The following is a 22,239-nucleotide window of genomic DNA, read 5'->3' on the forward strand; positions in this document are numbered from 1 at the left end:
AAATTGTAAGCTCCCAGAACACGGGGCTCACAACTGAGAATAAACATTGTGGTATGTTTAAGATGAAGTTTTCCACTTGGATACATTCCCTAAACACAGGACCACACAGGAGCTGGCCAGCTCCCTCCCTAACACTATAGGTAAAAAAGAATCCTACCAAAGTCAACACAATTTGATGAACTGAGAGAGGGCCTTCCCTGGACTCTATTTACTCTGCTTATTCACTTAAAATTTTGAATAACTGCTAGTTCATCAGTAGAGAAAAACTGGCCTATATTCTTACAAAATTCTAAGTGATGCATTGTAGTGGTAACAAAAACCCAGGGTCACTAAACTATACAAGGACCCCTGTGGGTCACATTGACTTAGAAAACCACACATTTACATTATCTATGTCATACTGTATTTTTATTTATCTTGTTAAATATTTTCCAATTAAGGTGATCAAGTCTGACACTGCTGGTGTAGTGGACAAAATGCTGAACTTGGGAGTCAAGAACACCTGAGTTCGAATCCAGCTTTTCAGATACACAACGGCTGTGTGACTCTGCACAAGCCTCTTAAATTTTCACAGCCTCAGCTTCCTCATCTGTAAAGTGGGGATAGTAATTATCTCCCAGAGTTGCGGTGAGGATCATTTATGTAAACATTTTGCAAACCTTTAAATAGCTGTATAAAACTATTTATTATTATTGACTGATTCAATAAAGAAGTTTGCTTAACAATAATCTTTTACATATACATGATATTCAACAGAATTTCAGTGGGCATGTGTCCTCCTTTTTGGCAGCCAGCTCAATTTCCCAAACTTACTTCACAATGTATATTTTAAGAAGCAGAGGAAAAAAATAAACACTTATTAAGAACTTACTATATATGAGGCACTGTGCTAAGCACTTTTAGCAACTGATCCTTAAAAAAGAATATTTGGGTGCAAAAGTCATAATTCCCTTCTCTTTTCTTCCCTCCCCCAAATTCAAGCCACACATGAAATTCCTGACCAAATTTCTCACAGTTGTGCCTAGCACTGAGCCAGCTACAAATAACCACTTATTAAATGTGGTTTAGGATCTCTGCCAACTCTCATTGTACCTACACTATCTTCAGTCTAATGATACCTTCCCCAGCCTCCACAAGCCAAAAAGCCAAATAAACAAAACAAAACAATTAAGTTAAGTGGACTAATTAAAATTTTTGAGTCTCTCCTTCAGAACCATGTATGAACAGGGGTTCTTAAAATGGCATCTGGGAACTTATTTCAAAAAATTACTTAACTGTATTTAAATGTAATCGGCTTCCCTCACAATGTTATGTATTTTATTTGACACATTTAAAAACATTATTCAGAGAAGGGGCCTAGGCTTCACCAAATCCCTGATACAGAGGGTACAGCAAGTATGGCCTTGCCTATAGTCTTTAGGGGAGCTAGGTCTGTGGCTGAGAGGTCTCTTGTACCCTCCCATCACAAGGTTTAAATCTAAATTCCAGAGGAACTAATCCTCTAAGTAAATGTACATTAAATGGAGACTGATGTCCAGTACTGCCAGATTCAAGAATACCTAAAAACAGTCATGACCTCTGCTTTCTCCACACCTTGTGGCAATCTGAGAAAGACACTATACTTGGAGGTACAAACCCTGGACTTGATTGCCCTCAGGGAAGTCACTAGTCTTCTCTAGGTCTCAGTTTCCTCATCTACAAAGTAGGGAGTAAGAATACTAACACCACCAACCTCACAGGGTTATTACAAAGAAAGCATTCTGTAAACCTGCATAAGTGTGATTATTATTCTGAAAATTGAAAAATTTTGAAATATCTGAAAAATAGGGAAATCAATGACAAGAAAAAAAGAAGAAAAAGATGCCCTGAGCTCATGCATGGTATAATCAAGATTTGACTTCACATAGTACAAACTACTTAAGTCACAGCTAAAAAAGGCATGTGTTCTCGGGTTCTGGCAGAAGATTAGTCTGAACAAGTAAGGAGGCCAAGGAGAGGAAACCATAAGTGAGACTATTCCGTATCCCACAGCCAAAATGAAATTTTGAAGGCAAATGTGTAGAACCTCAGACCTTTTTTTGGCAGTAAAAAGTAACAGAGATTGCTATAGGAAGTAATGATAGGGGTGGTGGCTGGCATGTATGGGAGTCATCACACCCTAGATGTAAGAACCATGGATGCTCAGCAAGTGTTTCTATATTGGCTCTTGATGAGAATATGTGTATATATAACCAGATCTACATGCTTCCTATAGAAAAGTCTCAAAATTGCTTATTTTGAAAAATTAAGATGTTAGGGGAGAGACCTTTTTTGAAAAAGAAAGTGACAATGCCTTTATTCACTATGAAGATTCAATTAAAAATAAAAGGACAGGGGAAAGGATTGATGTGCAAAGTAAAAAGGACCTCTTAAAATGCCGTATTGTTTCAAAAATAAAAATCAGACAGCAAAAGCATCTGCGGCAGCTGTGAAAGCATTCAGTTGCCAAATGGAGGTGTTTTCTCTTCTCACCACAGCTGTTCAGCTCAAGGAATATTTTGTTTTCCTTTTTCTCTGAGCTTCTGAACCCAAAATACTTAGCTGTAAAATATGATGGGCTGCATTTGAATTTTCTTTAATTGGCTGCCACCTTGTGGAAATCTCTGGGAAAGTAGCTTGACCCTTCATTCAAGTTCAAAAATCAGAGAGTTTTTATAACAATGTAATTATACACCATCTTGCAAACTGACCATCTTCACCAGCTCTCCGAGCTCGAAGGGACCTCATAGGCCATCTAGACTAAGGGTTCTTAGACTGGGTCCACAGACCCCTCCAAGAAATCTATCAACAGATTTCAAATTGAGCAGCTAAGTGTGCATTGGATAGAGTGCCTGGACTGGAGTCAAGAACACCCATCTTCCTGAATTCAAATCCGGCCTCAGACACTAGCTGTGTGACCCTTGGCAAGTCACTTTGCCTTGTTTGCCTCAGTTTCCTCATCTGTAAAATGAGCTGGAGAAGGAAATGGCAAACCACTCCAGTATTTTTGCCAAGAAACCTGGAGTCAAACATGACTGAAAAACAACTGAACAACAGATTTGAAAAGTCCTTGAACTTGGCTGGATAGGAGAAAAAATTATTTATTTTCACTACCTATAACAGAATTTTAATTTTTCCTTCGATTAGGAAGATATGCATCAAACCACAATAGTATTAGTTGTCCTCATGACTTTGTCACTGATAGAAATCCCAGATACTTCCATATTCACATTAGTTGTTGCAGGTATCTTGAAATAGTATATGCTCATAACTACTCTAAAATTACTGCATTTATTAGACTCTTTAACTTACTATATTTTAAATGCATTGTTTTGTTATTTAACGCAATAAAAGAACCTATATTACAATATCAAATTTGATTTTAAAAGTATTTTATAACTATCTCAACATAAATGAAATATATTTGATAGCTATTTCAATATAATTGAAATGTATAACTGAAATTTATAATACATTTTACTTTATGCATTTAAAAGTATTTTTCTGAGAAGGGGTCTAGGCTTCACTAGACTGTTAAAGGATTCAGGTGAGTTAAGAATTTCTAGACTAGTCTTTTTTCTTTTCTGGTGAGGCAACTGGGGTTAAAAGTGACTCGCCCAGAGTCACACAGCTAGTGAGCATTATGTGTCTGAGGCTGGATTTGAACTCAGGTCTTCCTGACTCCAGGACTAGTGCTCTATCCACTGTGCCACCTAGCTGCCCGTGACTAGTCTGACTTTTAACTGAGCCAGAATTTCATTCACATGAAGTGGTTATATACCACCCTCACATATTTTAGACAGGATTGTGCCAATCTTTAGTAAGGATTCCAAGAGCATGAATAATGATTAATCCAGATAATTTTATCATTCCAAAAACTTATTTGAAGTACAAATTATGCTCTTCAATTTTCACATGGTAGGTGAAGTTTTTACTTGGAAAATGAGGTGTGGGGAAGAACTTATATACTACTTAGAAAAAAATTACATCTGTGAGGCTGGTTCTATACCTCAGATTCAATGAAAGTATCAGCACATATATTAGGTACAATGGAGAACAGGGGTCACTACTTTTTCCAAAAGATCATCCATTTTCCATTTCCACGAAGGCTTAAGATTGATTATGGAGAAGTAAAGGGAGAAGGAGTGGAACAAAGGAGAAGAGCCAGGATATTGAGGGGAGGGAAACTTTGTCCAAGACCTGACAGTGAGTGGGGGCAAGCTGCGGCTGGGAGTGTAAGGGGAGAAGAGAATAGGCTGCTATGTCTCTCTCCCTCTAATGCGTAATGGCCCAAGCTTGACAGGGAAACATACTGCCGACCACTGGCCCCATAATCAATCAGGTGAGGCCTCATCATAGACAGGCCAGTCATGAGAACAATAGTTGGGCATCTAGCACAGACATTTAATAACAAATGCATAATGATTATTGAGAGTCTAGACTCTCCAAGACAGGATCATCATTCTTTTTTTAACAGAACAACGGAACAAAATGCACTTAAGATAATCTGGTAACCCCCTAGACGAATTTCAGTAACAGAAAAACCCTGCATGTAAATTATATCCTCAACTAAGCTGTTGTAACTTAAAACAAATTGGAGGAAAACAGCTAGCAAAGAATCACAATTGTGATCTAAAGATCAGAAGCAATTATGGAAGATGACCACACTTAAGATGTGAAGATGCACTTTTCTGACACAAATACAGGCAACTAGGATAGAATCACACATCATAAACGCATTAAAAAGATTCAGTACAAAGGACTATGTGAGTGGTGAAAGTTCAATACTAAGGTGAGGAGGAGTTAGGAAAGGCTTCATGGAGGAAGCGGCATTTCAGTTGGGCTTTAAGGTATTCAAGGAACCACTGTATGTTGGGAACATGGAGAGGGAAGGCAGGGTTTACCATATGTTGAGGGATCTGGCCAGGCTGGTCTTAAATGCTAGGCAAGAGAAAACAGACTTCATTCATCTGACAACAGGGAGTCTGTTCACAAGAAGGACTCTTCCCAGGTGACTATATTTAATAATCTCTTTTATGTTGAGTGAGCCCTACCCTTTCTTTTTCTCTAAATACAAATAACAAGGCACTCTCCTCTCTTCTTCCCCAATTTTGGCTGGACAGTCAACAGTCAGACTCCAGGAAATGAAAGCTCTCTGGAGTTCAGCGTGTCCTGCTCCCCAATCCCAAATCCAACAATAGCAGATCAGTTGTCAGCTTAAGACTTAAGAGACAAACTATTTGAATTACTTGAAAATAACTACCTGTAAACGATAAGGATTTCTGGTCTTGAGGCTGCCATTTTCCTGTATAATGGCCAATTACTCTTAATATTTTCATTTCCTTGGGAGGGTATTTGTCACTCAAAAACATCAAACTTCACAGCCTACCTTTTCAAAAACATCATATTTCATGGCTCAGTTCCAAATTCTGTCCTGCAAGGCTGCCCCATGCGGGCTATTTACCTTGCTTTGAAGCTGAGGAGTCTTCCATGGGCAGGTCATTGTCATGGCTCCTTTCCTCTGGAACAGGCACTGCAGGGCAGCTTCCAAAGGCCCATGGGCCCCTACCACCAGCACCTTCTTCCCATCTATGATGAAATCTGAAAATTAAAAAAAGGCCCCAATCTATCATCATCATCAAGATTTTTGTCCTTTTCTATGAGTCCTAGATGTGAAGAAATGAAAGCCCCACTTTTAACATTAAACCAGTTGGGACTAATCTATGATGGAGAATCTGCATGACAGCAAGCTCTCTCAGAATGGTCCCCTGGGAGCAGAATGTTCTGTTCTCCCCACCCCCAGGGAAGAGGAGGTTCTGAGGAAATAAACTCTCAGGTTAACTGATACAAACCTTTGTTTCAACCCTTGCTACTGGAAAAACCTCCCTATAGCACATCCTAAAAATGTACCCTCTCTACCCTTGAAGGTACTGCATCAATGGATCTGTGACCTAACTGATGTGGTTAATGCCTTCCACTGGTGCAGAGTGTAACCCAATCCCCACTTTTCTCAGCCTATTTAATTACTGTTTATATTTTCCCATAGTTCCTCCAAAGAGAACCTACTCAATATGACAGAAGCCTTCTTCTGGCTCTTTTTTTTTTTTATAGTGTGTGGGTACCAGGGCAACATTTAGTTTGTCCATGTTATTCCTCCTTTTCTGAATATACGTTTTCTCATTCATATCCTCTATGCCCAAGAAAAAAAAACCCACAAAAATATGCTTACAGAACATAACTCTCTTCTTTTTAAAAAAAATAACGAAGGCTCTTGTAGTACATTGGGGTGACCTGTCTGAATAACGCCTATAAGCTGACCACCATGTAGATGGTGTAAGGAAACTGGGCTTTCTCTGTACACTGACCGCAAGACAAGTCCTAGAAGTTGATTCTTAATAAATGCCTGACATAATCTTGCTAGGTTTTCATTTTTCTTTTTTTTTTCCCTTCTAAAGAGTAGATGGCTTAAAATAAAATTTGAGTTCCAGTTAATCAAGGTTTTATGTATGATATGATTAAGTATGATTAAACAACACATTCAATGTGCTAATTATCCTACAATCATTTATTCACTAAATTGAACATTTGTGAAGCAGAGAATAGCAATACCTTTTATCTTACACATAGAAGAATTCAAGACCAAGGGGATAAACCTGAAAATTATTCCCGAATGGCAGCACTGCTTAGCTCCCATGCATTGAACTAAATAAATTATAACTTGTTACGCACCAGAAAAGATGCGAGACTAAGAGGCAGAAAAGACCTGGGTTCTAGTCTAGACTCTACCAAGAGCTGACTCAGGAAAATCACACTTTTCCTCTACGTGTCTTAGTTTTTTCCCATGAAAATATCTAGGGCAATAATTCTAGGAATCTATGCTTATTCAGGACCGTCTTTTCAATTAGCACAAGATGGTGGATTTTAAATAAACTAATGCCAAAAGCATTATTCTTCAGCATATCTGCTCTGACTGCTTCTGGGGGGAAATTTAGAATCTATTTGAAAGCATTTTTTTTCTTTCAACTTCATGTCTCTTCCTTTTATATAGCACTGTAACTATCTGAGTTAAAATAAAATGTTAAATATAATAATAGTAATAAATAATAAAATATTGGTTAAAATAAAAATTAACCAAGAACACATAACTATAACCTTCTTTCCCCCATCCCTCCCCAATTAAATTATTTCAGAGGGAAAAAATGAAAGTTCAAGTCAGAAAATGAAAGTAACTTTTAGATTTCAATTAGAATCTCATAAAAAGGTAACCTTTCCAAATATATAAACATTAATGTCTTGGATAACTTTTTACAAGAGACTAAGAAGAAAGAATACTGGATTTGGAGTCAGAAAACCTTGAGCACCAGCACTGTAATTACTTAACTGGGCAACCATAAGGGAATAAATTACTTAATCTGACTCTCCATTTACTAATGCATAAAATAAAGTGATTAATACCTGCCCTGCCTAACTTATAGGGTTGCAAAGATCAGATCAGAAAGCACAGTAAAGCTTTTTGTAATAACAACAGTAATTATTAATATGTAAATAGTGCTTTAAGGCTTGTGTCTGAGGAAAGATTCCAATTCTAGCCTTCCTGACTTCAAGGCCAGCCCTTCTATCTGCTATCTCCCCTCAGACTCCAATAAAAACTTTTTAGGAATCCTGAACCCAAGAGTCTTGGAAATAGTAATGTTCCCCAAACTACCAGCTCAATCCATGCAATTATTGTTTAGGTGAAAAATCATGGTACAGAAGTATCCCACCTTACTCACTTCTACCAGCAACAATTGCTGACCAATTACCATCAACAGTCAAAGGGGCACAAGGGACCTAGAAATGTCAGCATACCCCAGACCACCATGCTTTCATCTAGCCTAGCCATTTCCACCAAAGGTCAAACAATTGACACAGGGCACGCAAGCCAGCCTAGCAGAAGCAGCTTCCTAAGGAAGTGAGACAAGGGTCAGCAAATAACAGGCCAGTAAAACCATCACTGCCACCCTAACCTCCATCTCCCTTCAGATCCTGATGGAAGACACCCCAGGTCCCTGAATCCAAGAACCTTGGGAACAGCAGTACTTGCTGCTACAGTGTTACAGAATGCCTCCAACCATCACCCTGGGAAAGCAACCCATGTGGAAATATAGCTTGGGAACTGCTCATGCGGGTACCAGGACCACAGCTACTGACCACCCAGAAAAGAAAGTCCTTGGCACTGTCAAATGGTTCAGCTTCAGAAAATGATATGATTTTATTGATGGAAATGACACTAAAGAAGAGGCATTACCATTACTACAAGAACCGTGGGACATTTCCATCTCACTTGAAGCTGAATCTATTCTTCTTTCTCTTTCCCTTCCTTTCTATCTCACTTGTAGTTGAACCTTTTTTCTTTCCTCTATCCCTCCTTCCTTCCTTCAGCACTATTTAAATGACAGTTATTATTATTACTTTTGCTATTACCTGATTTCTCAAGAAGTTCAATCACAGCTCTGGCAGTGGGTGAAACAAAACATTCATGGGCATCTCCGCGTACCAATTTCCCCAGGTTTACATCTGTCACCCTGAGGCATAATACAAAGAAATAGGTACATGAGATGGTAACAAATACTCAACTAAATTCAGCATGGAGAAGTTTAAAGGAAATATGACCCAGGGCTTGATAAACTGAATGATTAAAAATAAGATTGAAAGTGAGCAGACAATGAAATTTACTTTGTAATGAATATCGGTGAAAGAATCTTCACTCTGACCCCCACAGGACAAAAAGGAGATAGCAATGGGAGTTATAATTTAGTTTTCAAGCCTTAAATTCATGCTTCAACTTACTCCCCAAGTCTATTGCTAACCATCTCACCTTTGGAAAACCTGGCAAAACAGGGTCAAAACCCGTATGTTCACCTCCATGTGCACTCCATTTCTGCGACTGATCTCCAAGTCACTAAAGTTCTGTTCCCTCAGTTTCCTCAACTGTAGAATAAGGACAACGTAATAGACGATTTCTAAGATTCCTTCCAGCTCTAGAGCTATAATACTATGAACTTTTGGTACCAAAATGACTTAAAGTAAGGGTGAAGTGGAGGAGAAGGGAGTAGGTTCAATTTCTTTGCCAATTTCAAATTCAGACCAAAGTACAGCCAAACTCTCTAAAAGTGGCTAACATGAGTTGATGGTCTTGATGAAGGTTATTTGCAAGATAACCACATTTTTAAAAATAATTTTTCATATTTTGCCACTTTACTTAGAAAATTTTAAAACCAATCACTGAAGGTGATAAACCCACTTTCAAGTTTTAGAAGTTCTTATCCGTCAAGGCTAAAGTGCATTAATAAAGAAAGAATACATGATACATAAATTCCCTATTTTCCATTAACCTAATAAAGGGCTCAATTCAATTCATGGCACCTTGACATTTCATTACTGTGACTTGTGTTAATGATTATATAGTAAACTTTGGAGAAGGATTCAAGGTTTACTATCTAATAATTAATACAAGGCACATATATTCTTTTTTATCCAGATATATTTAATATATTTATTAAGCTCCAGGCCCAGCATTCTATCCCCTGCACCACCTAGTGGCTGATACTGCCACTAGAATCCTGATACATAACAGAAATGATTGCTAGTCATCTGTCTTAACTGAAGTCAGTGTCAGGGCCTAAGCAAGGAAGATCTTAAATATGCTTCAGGTAGCTTGTGCTCTTTTAACTGAGTATGGATAATGAATTTAAGAGTATCTTATCATATAATAATCAAGCACATCCTTATATGATATTAGTAACAATAAGAAATAGGAATTCCATTTACAAATATATTCATTAAATATTTGGGAATTAATTTACCTAGACATACACATGAAAAGTATAAAGAGAGCCAAAAAATTACAATAATTGAAATAAAGGAAGACCTAAGCTAGAGTGACAATCAGTATTTATGGGATGGATTGTATCAATGCAATTAAAGTGATAATACTCCCTAAATTAATTTGCATATTTAATTAAAAAAGAGAGAGGTAGCACGGAGTAGTGATTAGAAAACTGACCTTGGGTTTCAGAAAGAACTGGGTTCAATTCCACCCGTGGTATACACTGGCTGTGTGACCCTGGGCAAGTTATTTAATCCTTGTGCTCAAGGCAACTAAGGAGTAAGTTGCAGAAAAGGTATCAACTTGAATTATTAAAGGGAGTTCCTTACTGGGAACAAAAAATTTTTTTTAAAAAGGTAAAAACTATTTTAAATATCAATTGATTTCCTTAAAAGACAATATGAAAGCAGTATGGTAGAATGGAGGAGCCAGAGGACCTGGGTTTGAATCTTAGTTCTGCTACAACTATGTCACTGTAGGCAATTCACTTCACATCTGCAGGCCTCAGTTTCCTCATCTGTAAAATCAAAAGGTGAACTAGATGACCTTTAAAGTCTATCATTTTTTTTTAGCTCCAAATTTATGGTCCTAGGATCTTACAAATATACCTCAATCCCAACTGCAATAATGGACATGCTTACTCAAGTTTAGCAACCCCAAAATACTCCAGGATCCAAATTAATACAGCTGATGTTTATTATTTAGTTTTTCTAAATTTAAAATTAAACCTTGTGATTTTGATTAAAAAGAAAATCTTTTGTGATTGTTTTTGTGGTTCCAAACGGGGCTAGAAATGTTGTTGTATGCAGTGCTGCTGGGAAATTAGGTCCGTGAGTGGGTAAATCATAGAGGATAATCAAGGGACAGAAAGAGAGTTTGGCCATAGTTGGTAATTTACTAAATGACAAGCTGGTGATTTAAAAGACTATCTCATCAAAGATTATAACTTGTTCCTTACAAAGAATCAAATCATCCATAGAGCTTTCAGGATTTCTCAAGTTTTCTTTTCGACTTGTTATACAGTGAACTCACACAGTGGAAAATTTAGTGAAAAAAATCATATAATAAAAGTGAACCAATATCGAAAGCCATTTAATTTCTCTGCATGGTTAATAAATGTTATATTTGATGAATGACTACCGTGACTTCTTACCCATCCACATCTTTGTCTGGTTTCAAAGCATTCAGTATCTTGTTGCTAAATGAGCTGAGGGAGAGCTGAAGAGCAAGACCGTGAATCCTAGCATCTCCATTAAGCTTCAAGATTTCATCTATAATCTAAATAGAAAAATATCAAAAACTATTTTGATTAACCAACCAATAACCACATATTTTTATTTAACAAGAAGCATTTTGATTTAAAAGTAAATTCCTGTTCTGTGCTGAATGTTGGGTAAAAAAAGTAATGCTGAATAATCATTCCACTCTACCATTTTTTTCTTTTTCTACAATATAAAATTTCAATAAAATAATACAAATGAATAACAAAATAAATAAAATAACTTTTTAAAAATATGTTTTAAAAATTTCAATAAAAACACTTTTAAAAAAACCTCAATTGCTCAGGGAATGATATTAGATTTCCTTTCCACAACTCAACTTGATTTTACAAAGACTTCTTGGGGTCCTCTCTTTGTAAAGCCCTGTGCTAATCTCCACAGGAGAAAAAAAGCTAAGTTTAAGATGTCGGCCCTGCCCTAAATGAGAACAAAAAGTTGGAAGAGAGATATAACATATAACAAATAATAAAAAACTGAGCACGACCAGTGCTTAAGAGGTACAAAGGGCTATTCTCAAAGTGTTCTCTACACTCTGCCAGTCATGGAATTTAAGTACCATAGGAAGAGGACCAAGAAGAACCTTATTATAATTGCAAAGGGCAAACCTCTATTAATAGATTCATGCCATGAGCCAAACACACAGAAAATATTCCACAAAACAGTCAAGAATGGAGGCAGATGTAGTCTTGCAAGGGCAGAGCACAGTAGGACTATCACCTTCCTTGTTTAAGATGCTATGCCACCCGGTGCAGCCTGAAATCTTTTTTGACTTGTATATCAAACTGTTGGCTCTAATTGAGCTGTTAGTCTGGGCACGTACTGCGGGAGGACCCTATCTGGTAAGGGACTCCCGGAATCACAGAATGTTAAGAGTTGGAAGGGCCCTTAGACAGTTCAAGTCCAACCCATTCATTTTTACAGATGAGGAATCTGAGGCTGTAGGGCACCTGTCCAGTTAAGTGAGTAGTCGAGCTGTAACTTGTCTTCTTGATCAAAGTCCAGCATCTTTCTATTATGCCATGTTGCCTCAGTGATTAGCTATTTTGTCAAATGTTGGCAATATTTCTCTTATCATAAATGTTTATCTAATTTTCAAAACACATTTCCTGGCAAGTCTGATAAAAAGCTGAAGACTAAATACCAATGGAGCAATGTAAGCAAATCAAGAATTGCTGGCCTACTCCACCTCAGAGAAGAGGCCCCTTTTCATGTCTCCCATCCAACCCCAAATATAAAAAAAAAAATGGGTAAGGCATGCTGACCTTACTAACTACTTCTGAAGGTGAATCTCTGCACCAATAGAAGCAACTAGATGCTTGGCCCTAATGAAAATAACATAGGGTTATTTAAGTACTAGGGAACTTAAGTGTCACTGGAGATGGAGTTCAGGGCCTAGAGTCAGAAAGACTTATTTTCCTGAGTTCAAATTTGGCCTTCAGACACTAGCTACGTGACCCTGGGCAAGTCACTTAATCCCGTTTGCCTCAATTTCCTCATCTATAAAATGAGCTGGAGAAGGAAACTGAAAACCATTCCAGTATCTTTGCCAAGAAAACCCTAAATGGGGTCATGAAGAGTCACACATGACTGAACAACATTTAAGGTATTCTATTTCCTCTTCTGTCAATCTGAGCAGTTTATATTTTTGTAAATATCCACCCCTTTCACTTAAATTGTCAGTTTTACTGGCATATAATTGGGCAAAATAACTACAATAATTGCTTTAATTTCATCATCATTAATGGTGCATTCATGCCTTTCATTTTTGATACTAGTAATTTGATTTTCTTCTTTTCAAAAATCAAATTAACCAATAGTTTAAATATTTTATTGGGTTTTTTTTCATAAAACCAGCTCCTAGTTTTATTTATTAGTTCAATGGTTTTCTTACTTTCAGTTTTATTACTCTTCCTTTGACTTTCAGGATTTTCATTCTGGTGTTTAATTGGGGATTTTAAATTTGTTCTTCTTCTAGTTCTTTTAGTTGCATGTCCAATTCATCCATCTGCTCTTTCTCTTTTTCACTGACATGCTCTTTCAGAGATATAAAAATTTCCCTAACTACTGCTTTGGCTGAATCCCACAAATTTTGCTATGTTGTCTCCTCTAAGGAAAACAGAACACTACTGCTGCAGACTGTTATCTGTCCAGAAGCTTATTCTTCTAAGAAGTCACGTAAGAGAGATGTTAACCAAAGTTAACCCCACTGTTTGAGTTTTCTATGTATCAACTGGTTGATAAGGCGGTAAAGGGAAGGAGTTGCATCTTGTATCTAACCTCTATCTCATCAGAGTAGCTGCTTTGCACAAAGGCCTTTAGTATAACATAAGCAGCTGGGCGGAGCCAAGATGGTGGAGTGAAAGCAGTGACTTGCTTGAGCTCTCCCCCAAACCCCTCCAAATACTCATAAAAAAGTGGCTCTAAACAAATTCTGAAGCAGTAGAACCCACAAAAAGACAGAGTGAAACAAATTTCCAGCCCAAGACAACCTGGATGATTGATCAGAAAGGTGTATCGTGCCGGGCTGGGAGCGCAGCACAGTGCAGCGTAGGCGCGCAGGCCGCAGTGAACCTGGAGCAGGCCTCAGAGGACTGAATCTCGGGCAGCTGTGGAGGTTTCCAGACTCCTCAATCCACTAATGCCAAAGACAACTTAGAAGGTCAGTGGGAAAAGTCTGTTTCTGTCAGTGCTGAGACAGGAAGGTGGGGTTTCAGCTCCATTCCCCAAGAGTGCAGCCCGGGGGGGGGGGCAGCTGCTTCCCGAAGCTTCCAGCCCACAGACTGAGGGGGAAATCCAGTGGCTGATCAGAGAGGGATTGCAGGGATCTCTTTGCCAGTGCTGAGGCACGAATCTCTTGCTTTGCCCCTGTTTGGATCTGGGTCACAGTTCTGGGCGGCGGTGCTGGGGTGAGGAGGAACACTGGCGTGGTAGAGCTTGGAATGGCTGTGGAGAGGAACCCTTCCTCACAGTTACAGGACAGAAAGGAATACTTGTGGTCACAGGCCAGGAAAGGAGTAAACACCTTGCCTCTTATCACACCACCTTGGAAGAACTGAAAATTTACAGGTCCCTACAAGTATCTCTGAAAACAGCTGTACAAACCCCTGAAGCTTGGGACAATACATTCTCCACATTGGAAGCAGATTCATACCTTAACAAAGAGTTTAAAACTCAAGTAATTGGCCAGGATCATGAGCAACCAGAGCAAAAAGAGTCAGACTATGTTATCTTACTTTGGTGAAAAAGAAGATCAAAATATACAACCAGAAGAAGACAACAAAGTCAAAGCTCCTACATCCAAAGCCTCCAAGAAAAATATGAATCAGTCCCAGGCCTTGGAAGAGCTCAAAAGGGATTTTGAGAAGCAAGTAAGGGAAGTAGAGGAAAAACTGAGAGTGATGCAAGAAAATCATGAAAAACAAGTCAACAGCTTGCTAAAGGAGACCCAAAAAAATACTGAAGAAAATAACACCTTAAAAAATAGCCTAACCCAAATGGCAAAAGAGGTCCAAAAAGCCAATGAGGAGAAAAATGCCCTAAAAAGAAAAATTGGCCAAATGGAAAAGGAAGTCCAAAAGATTACTGAAGAAAATACTTCCTTAAAAATTAGAATAGAGCAATTGGAAGATAGTGACTTTATGAGAAATCATGACACAGTAGAACAAATCCAAAAGAATGAAAAATTAGAAAACAATGTGAAATATCTCATTGGAAAAACAACTGACCTGGAAAATAGATCCAGGAGAGAGAATTTAAAAATTATTGGACTATCTGAAAGCCATGATCAAAAAAAGAGCCTAGACATCATCTTTCAAGAAATTATCAAGGAAAACTGCCCTGATATAGTAGAACCAGAGGGCAAAATAGAAATTGAAAGAATCCACAGATCTCCTCCTGAAAGAGATCCCCAAAGGAAAACTCCTAGGAATATTGTAGCCAAATTCCAGAGTTCCCAGGTCAAGGAGAAAATATTACAAGCTGCCAGAAGGAAACAGTTCAAGTACTGTGGAAACACAATCAGGATAACACAAGATTTAGCAGCTTCTACATTAAAGGACCGCAGGGCATGGAATATAATATTCCAGAGGGCAAAGGAGATAGGATTACAACCAAGAATCACCTACCCAGCAAAACTGAGTATAATCCTTCAGGGGAAAAAATGGTCATTCAGTGAAATAGAGGACTTTCAAGCATTCTTGATGAAAAGACCAGAGCTGAATAGAAAATTTGACTTTCAAATACAGGACTCAAGTGGAACATGAAGAGGTAAACAGGAAAGAGAAATCATAAGAGACTTATTAAGATTGAACTTTTACATTCCTGCATGGAAAGATGATATTTATAACTCATGAGACCTTTGTCAGTATTAGGGTAGTTGGAGGAAAAAATTATATGTATGTATATGTAGATAGATAGAGGGCACAGGGTGAGTTGAAGATTAAAGGGTCATATCTGGAGAATAAAATTAAGGGATGAGAGAGGATTATACTCGGAGAAGAAGAAAGGGAGAGGTAGAATGGGGTAAATTATCTCACAAAAAAAAAACAGAAAAGAAAAGTCTCTTACAGTAGGGGAAACGGGGAAGGTGAGAGGAATGAGTGAATCTTATTCTCATAGGATTTGGCTTAAGGAGGGAATAACAACACATTCAATTGGGTATGGAAATCTGTCTTACCCTACAGGAAAATAGGGGAGAAGGGGACAGAGAGAAGGGACAAGAGAGCAGGGGATGATAGAGAGAGGGCAGATTGGGAAAGGGGTAATCAGAAGTAAATACTTCTGAGGAGGGACAGGGTCAAAAGAAAGAATAGAATAAATGGGAGGGCAGGATAGGATTAAGGGAAATAGAGTTAGTTTTTCACAACATGTCTACTATGGATGAGTTTTGCATAACTGCACATGTACAACCTATATTGAGTTGCTTGCCTTTTCAATGAGGGTGGGTGGGGAGGGAGGAAGAGAGAAAATTTGAAACCTAAAGTTTTAAAAACATATGTTTAAAAAAATGTTTTCACATGCTACTGGGAAATAAGAAATACAGGAAATGGGGTACAGAAGTCTATCCTGCCCTACAGGAAAATAGAAGGGGAAGGGGATAAGAGAAGGGGAGAGAGATAGAAGAGATGTCAGACTAGGGGAAGAGATATTCAGAATGCATGCCATCTTGGGGTGGGAGGAGGGGGGAGATGGGGTATAAATTTGGAATTCAAAAACTTGTGGGAGTGAATGTTGAAAGCTAAAAATAAATAAATTTATATTAAAAAAATAACATAAGCAAAGTGAAAATAAATAAAATAATAGAATTTTACACTTAGAAGGGCCTTTAGAGATCATTCAACTCAACCTCATCATTTTAAAGATGAAAACACTGAGCCATAGTGAAGGAACAATACCAAGGTCACACAGGTGAAATTGAAAGACTATTTCTATCAAGTGGAAAAGATATATTCCTTTTAAATTCTTAGCCACAAGAAAGGGCTGGATCTCTTCCAGCTTGGCAATATTAATAAAAGGAAGACAAGAGACATTACCTCATCTTCACTGCTGTTAGGAGGCAGGCAAACATGAGTAATGTTCAGACCAGCCTGAAAAGAAAGAATCAAGTTACTTTAAAAACCTAAACATACAATTCAAAATTATAAGGGGACAAAAATCTCCAAGCCTCACCTCTTCTGCCAAGTTCTGGTTTATCTCCTGCATCCAGTTATCATCACCTGCCTTAAGGGGGGAAAGGAGAGGAAAGTACATTAAAACACACATAAAGAAACAATACATAATTATTAAGAATAAACTTCCAGAGAAAGAACTGATGGAGTTTTGAATATAGATTGAAGCATCCTTTTTTTTTTTTTAAACTTTTTGTTGGATTTTTTTTTTTGGTCTGTATTTTCTTTTGCAACATGGCTATTACGGAAATATATTTTGCATGACACATAAAAAATGAATGTTAAAAAATTTTTACATGTAATTAAGAAATATTTCATGAAATACATAAAAGTATATGGGGGGAAAGAATAAGTTTTTGATTATATTCGTTCAAAAGAGCCCACTGAATTGCATTTCATTTATTGTCAAACCTCTGATGCAAACAAAGCAGTATCAACAGCACTTTACAGATGAGAATACTGAGGTCAGAAGTCCATGAACTAGAGACCAGGGGAGAGCCTACATCTTGGGTCTCTTAACCTCTTCTCAACTCCCTAACATTATTTCTATGCCTTACAAGGGACATGAGCACCTAATGCTGTGACTGGCAGATAACAACAACAATAATAATAGTAATAATAAAAAATACCTTAGCATTTATATAGTGCTTTAAGGTTTGCAAAGGACTTTACAAATATTATTTCATCTGATCTCATAACAACCTGGGAGGTAGGTGCTATTATTATTCCCATTTGACAGATTAGGAAAGTGGAGCAGAAGGAGATGCAGTTATTCTTTCCTCAACACGACTCTCCCCATCATTCTATAAGTATCCCAAGGCATAATAAATTAAATGGGATTTTTTTTTTGGAGTTTTGCAGATGACAGATGAAGACCAGAAGACAACAGGAAAAGTTTATTAACTCAGATATGCACAAATATATGTATAGCACTGTATAATATCAATATATTTTATCTTTTAATATTGTAAATACCCCATAAAAGAAAAAGTTCAGAGGCAGGTAGGTGGCGCTGTGGATACAGCACCGGTCCTGAAGTCATGAAGACCAAACACTTGACAGTTAATTAGCTGTGTATGGCCCTGGGCAAGTCACTTAACCCCAATTGCCTAAAAAGAAAAAAAAAACTGCAAAAAAAAAGTTCAGATTTCTTCTCTGGTACGAAGGGAGGGCCAAAGAATTTTACATGGATTTTCCAGATCTCGGGGCACCACGCCCTTAACTCCCAAGATGTGGATGGGAGAACTATACTTAATATTTATTGAACTGAGTAAAAATTAAATCTAAGCATACAGAAAGGTTTCAAGTGTAGGTGAACACTCTTTTCTCAGTACTCACATTCATCAGAAATTCTTAACCTGGGGTCCACAGACCCTTCAGATTTCTGGAGGGGAGTGGGGAAAGGGTATCTAGTGAATTAGGATGGGGAAAAAACTCCCTACATATTTCTTTTCACTAACTTCTAACAAAAACTTAACATTTTCTTCATTTACTCACAAACATTATTCAAGAGAGTCCATAATACATAAAATGGTGAAGAACTTCTGGCTTAAGTAAGAAACTACTTTCTTTTCAGAGCCTTTGATGGGGTACACACAGGGACCCTCTACTACCAGCACAAAGTGTGACGGAAGGGCAGGCAGCAGGTAGCCCAGCCAGTCAAAATAGAAGCAAACAGGGCCAGGGGCAGACACAGGTAACTAGCAAACAGCTGAACATTTACAAAGACAGAAAAGTCACTTTGAGATGTAAATGAATTTGGGAGAGTTTGGGTGCCCAAGGTCAAATTTAGAATGATTTATCAGCAAGATTACTGTAGTGTCCAAACAAGAAGGGACTGGATCTTCCAAAGGCAGCATTAGTTTACTCAGTACAAGGAATTCTTTCTTAGGAAGTGAAGTGACTCCAGGGTCCACAGCTCTGAGACCAAAGGGTGCTTAAAACTTGAAAGAGTAGGCTTGAGCTTCACGTATACAGTGCGGTGTGCTGGGCTGAACACAGATAAAAATGCATACAGAGCCAGCTCAGGGCCACTAGGTGGCACCATAGTGCACAGAGCCCTGGGCCCGGAGTCAGGAAGACTCATTTTCCTGAATTCAAATCTGTCCTCAGACACTTACTAGCTGTGTGACCCTGAGCAAGTCACTTCACCCTGTTTTACTCAGTTTCCTCATCTGTAAAATAAGCTGGAGAAGCAAATGGCAAACCACTGCCAAGAAAACTCCAAATGAGGTCATGAAAAGTCAAACATGACTGAAATGAATGAACAACAGAATCAGCTGAACTCCCACCTTCTAGACCAAGGAACTCCATGCAGGGGAAGAGTGAAGGATTCCATCAGAAAAAATAAGGATATATGATTGGGGCAGCTAGGTGGCACAGTGGATAGAGCACCAGCCCTGGAGGCAGGAGGAACTGAGTTCAAATCTGGCCTCAGACACATGACATTCACTAGCTGTGTGACCTCGGGCAAGTCACTTAACCCTGACTACCTCACCCCCCCCAAAAAAAAGAAAGAAAAAAAAAAGAAATGATATATGTTTAAACATGTTTCATATTATAATAAGATAATTTATGGTTCAATTCTATTATTGCCATTTACTCAAAATAAGCAGGGCATAGAACTAGCTAAAGTCCACAAAATTAACCCAAGATATCAGCTACATTAGTTGGTTAGTTCCTATTTTGTCAGTCTGCAAATTTACAGCTTTAGACATCAGCTACAGCTCACTACTGTTTTACCTGGTACTGATTTTCCCCTTCAGCTCTCTGTTCTTTGGTCTGTAAACCATTGCCTTCCCTTATTTACTCTTTGAAATTCTATTGTAACTATATGTAACTATAAATTATATAATGTTGCTGAAAATGCAGCTCAGGGGTGACATATACAGTGAGTCTCTGCTCTGACTGTTAGAAACTGGTTTTTAATCATATCTCTGTACCATTGTTGATTCTCAAATAATTTTGGTCACAGTAGGCACTTAAATACCTATTGAAGCTTAATTTTTTTCAGAGTAAAAATAGGTAAATGTCTTTCATTATGTTCTAGAACAATCCTATACAGAAGTCTCAACTCACTAAAAAAAAATTATCTAGTTTATACCCAAGTACTACAGAGATTTAGGTTGCTTTAAAAATAGGGAACCCTAGGAAAGGCGGAGCTCCTCTGGTGGGTTTGGCCTGGGGCCTGGGAGTTCGGCTTGCTGGGCAGGCTGCTGCACATGCATAGCTCTGGTATGGGCCCTGGGGATAAACTTGCAGGAATTATCACTCTGTTGTACTGATTGAGATAACCGCTAGAGTCCAGTGTACATTGAAAGTGGAGCATTTAAGATTATCTTGTTTTTTTGGATGATCAGCACCAGGCAATGGGGAAGAACAAAGTGGAAAGGACAGAAGATCAAGAATGTATTTCATATTGCCAGCAAGAATGTGAAAAATAAATTTAAAAATAAGCAAAACCAGTCGCCACAAATCTTAAGAAGATAAACACTGTGAATGAAGAAAAAGTTAGAACTGTGAATAAGGCATTCATGGATACCCAAGAAGAGCTTGCACAATTCTCAAAAAAGCTGTCACTTAAACCACTGCCCAAACACCTCATTTCTCAGTGCTCTGAAGGTGAAATAATTAGTGTAGATGATGTTACAAGATTAATGGCTCAGTTGTAATATATATTGGAAGTATTTGGATTCTAAAAAAAAAATGGACCAACAAAACTAGTGTTTGTACAATTTCATTTTCTTGTTAATGTACAGGCATTGGACATTTAAATGTGAACTACACAGAGAGAGCTTTCCTAAAATCTAGGAAAGTGCAATGTCAAGAAGTCAACAAAACACGAAAAACCTGAAAATACTAAAAACAAAAGGCACTTCACAAAATCTGTTCACTGAAATAATTCATGCATCACTTTATATCCTTCATTTTGCAAACGGCAGTGAAAAACTGATTGGACTCGAAGGGCATAAAGAAAAAATATGAACAGATGGTGGGAGTAATGGTTATATAATTATATTTTAAGTGATAAGAGACCTAGGTCATTTATTTTGCAATGACCTAAAAAAGGCTGCTTAGTATTGACTTGCATTCCATACAAGGGAAAATGACAGGTCTTGGGATGATGATGAGAATAATGATATGATTAACCTCCCTCTTTCCCCCCAACAACAATTTTGTGACTGTAACTTTGTTCTGGGGAAAAAACCAACCAAACCAAAAAACGTGCAGTAACTTTTTGCCCTGAAGAGATCAAAGTCTTTTGTTCTTTTAGGTCCAGTTTTAGTAAGTAAATTAAACAACAGCAACAACAACAACAACAAAAAGGAAACACCAGACCTGTCTGTTCCTTCTTGATCTCTTTGATTTCAAAACTAAGCGTTGACAAGAAAATTTTAAGATGGGCACATATGGTAAAACTGATCTGAAACAATGCTCTCAACCTTACCTGGACAACTGCAAGAACCGGCTTAAAGGCTGGGCTTCCTTTTTGCAATAAACTCAGAACTTCTTTTGAATTCTGAATTATTTCTCTGCAATGAGAAGAAAACACAATTCAGCTAAACATCTATTAACAAAAGATATATTTCAACAATGTACTAATTTGTCAAAAAATGTATTGTTTCTGTCCTTCGTTCTCAAAGATCAAAATGACATCATTGTTAGAGTCTAGTTACAGTATGTCTGACTGTGGCTGATCAGAACAAGATGAGGTCACAACGCTCCACCCCGGGAGGGCACAAATAGTCTACAGTCTCTAAATTTGTGCTTCTCTTGCTTCTTTTGAGCTGTGTCAATTCCGCTTTGCTCACAGAGTACAGCACCTTCTCTGATGAGGGCATGCCATGCTAGGTGGTCCTGTGCTAGTGTTTCCAATGTCACACAATCAATTCCTGAGTTCTTAAGTGACAGTGTTCTTGTATTACTTTTTCTGACCACCATGTGAACGCTTCCCCTGTGTGAGTTCTCTATTAAATAGAGATTTAGGCAAGCGTTACATTTGGTATTTGAACAACGTGGCTAGCCCATTGGAGTTGCATTCTCTGCAGTAGAGTTTGAACGCTTGGCAGTTTAGTTTGAGAAAAAATCTCAGTGTCTGGTACCTTATCCCGCCAGGTGATCTTCAGAATCTTCCTGAGACAATTCAAAGGGAAGCACTTTAGTTTCCTGGAATGGTGCTGGTATACTGTCCAGGTTTCACAAGCATACGACATAGAGGTCAGCACAATGGCTCTGTAGACCTTCAGTTTGGTAGTCAGTCTAATACCTCTTCTGTCCCACACTTTCCTTTGGAGCCTCCCAAACACTGAGCTAGCTCTAGCAATGTGTGCATCAACCTCATTAAAAAAAGGTGAAATAACATGGGGTGAGAAGAATGAATTTTAAGGTGGCAGAAAAAAAGAACAAT

The 22,239-nt window shown here is 38.0% G+C and overlaps 1 protein-coding gene and 1 pseudogene across 3 annotated transcripts in view; one reads left to right on the forward strand and one right to left on the reverse strand.

Moving 5' to 3' along the window:
• Positions 1-22,239, reverse strand: part of MTHFD1L (methylenetetrahydrofolate dehydrogenase (NADP+ dependent) 1 like) — a 220,970-nt gene that overhangs the window by 188,078 nt on the left and 10,653 nt on the right. For all 3 annotated transcript variants that reach the window (XM_020986602.2, XM_020986603.2, XM_078155074.1), the window contains exons 2-7: positions 21,280-21,364; positions 16,834-16,884; positions 16,698-16,751; positions 11,040-11,164; positions 8,482-8,582; positions 5,483-5,619 (exon numbers count right to left, since the gene is read on the reverse strand). In XM_020986602.2, coding sequence (XP_020842261.1) covers positions 5,483-5,619; positions 8,482-8,582; positions 11,040-11,164; positions 16,698-16,751; positions 16,834-16,884; positions 21,280-21,364 — 553 coding nt within the window. The remainder of the gene's footprint in view (positions 1-5,482; positions 5,620-8,481; positions 8,583-11,039; positions 11,165-16,697; positions 16,752-16,833; positions 16,885-21,279; positions 21,365-22,239) is intronic.
• LOC110208632 (ribosomal biogenesis factor pseudogene) lies at positions 20,184-20,503 on the forward strand (annotated as a pseudogene).

This window comes from Phascolarctos cinereus, unplaced genomic scaffold, assembly GCF_003287225.1.
Source record: "Phascolarctos cinereus isolate Bilbo 61053 unplaced genomic scaffold, phaCin_HiC Scaffold_5;HRSCAF=322, whole genome shotgun sequence".
In the NCBI taxonomy this organism is placed as follows: domain Eukaryota; kingdom Metazoa; phylum Chordata; class Mammalia; order Diprotodontia; family Phascolarctidae; genus Phascolarctos; species Phascolarctos cinereus.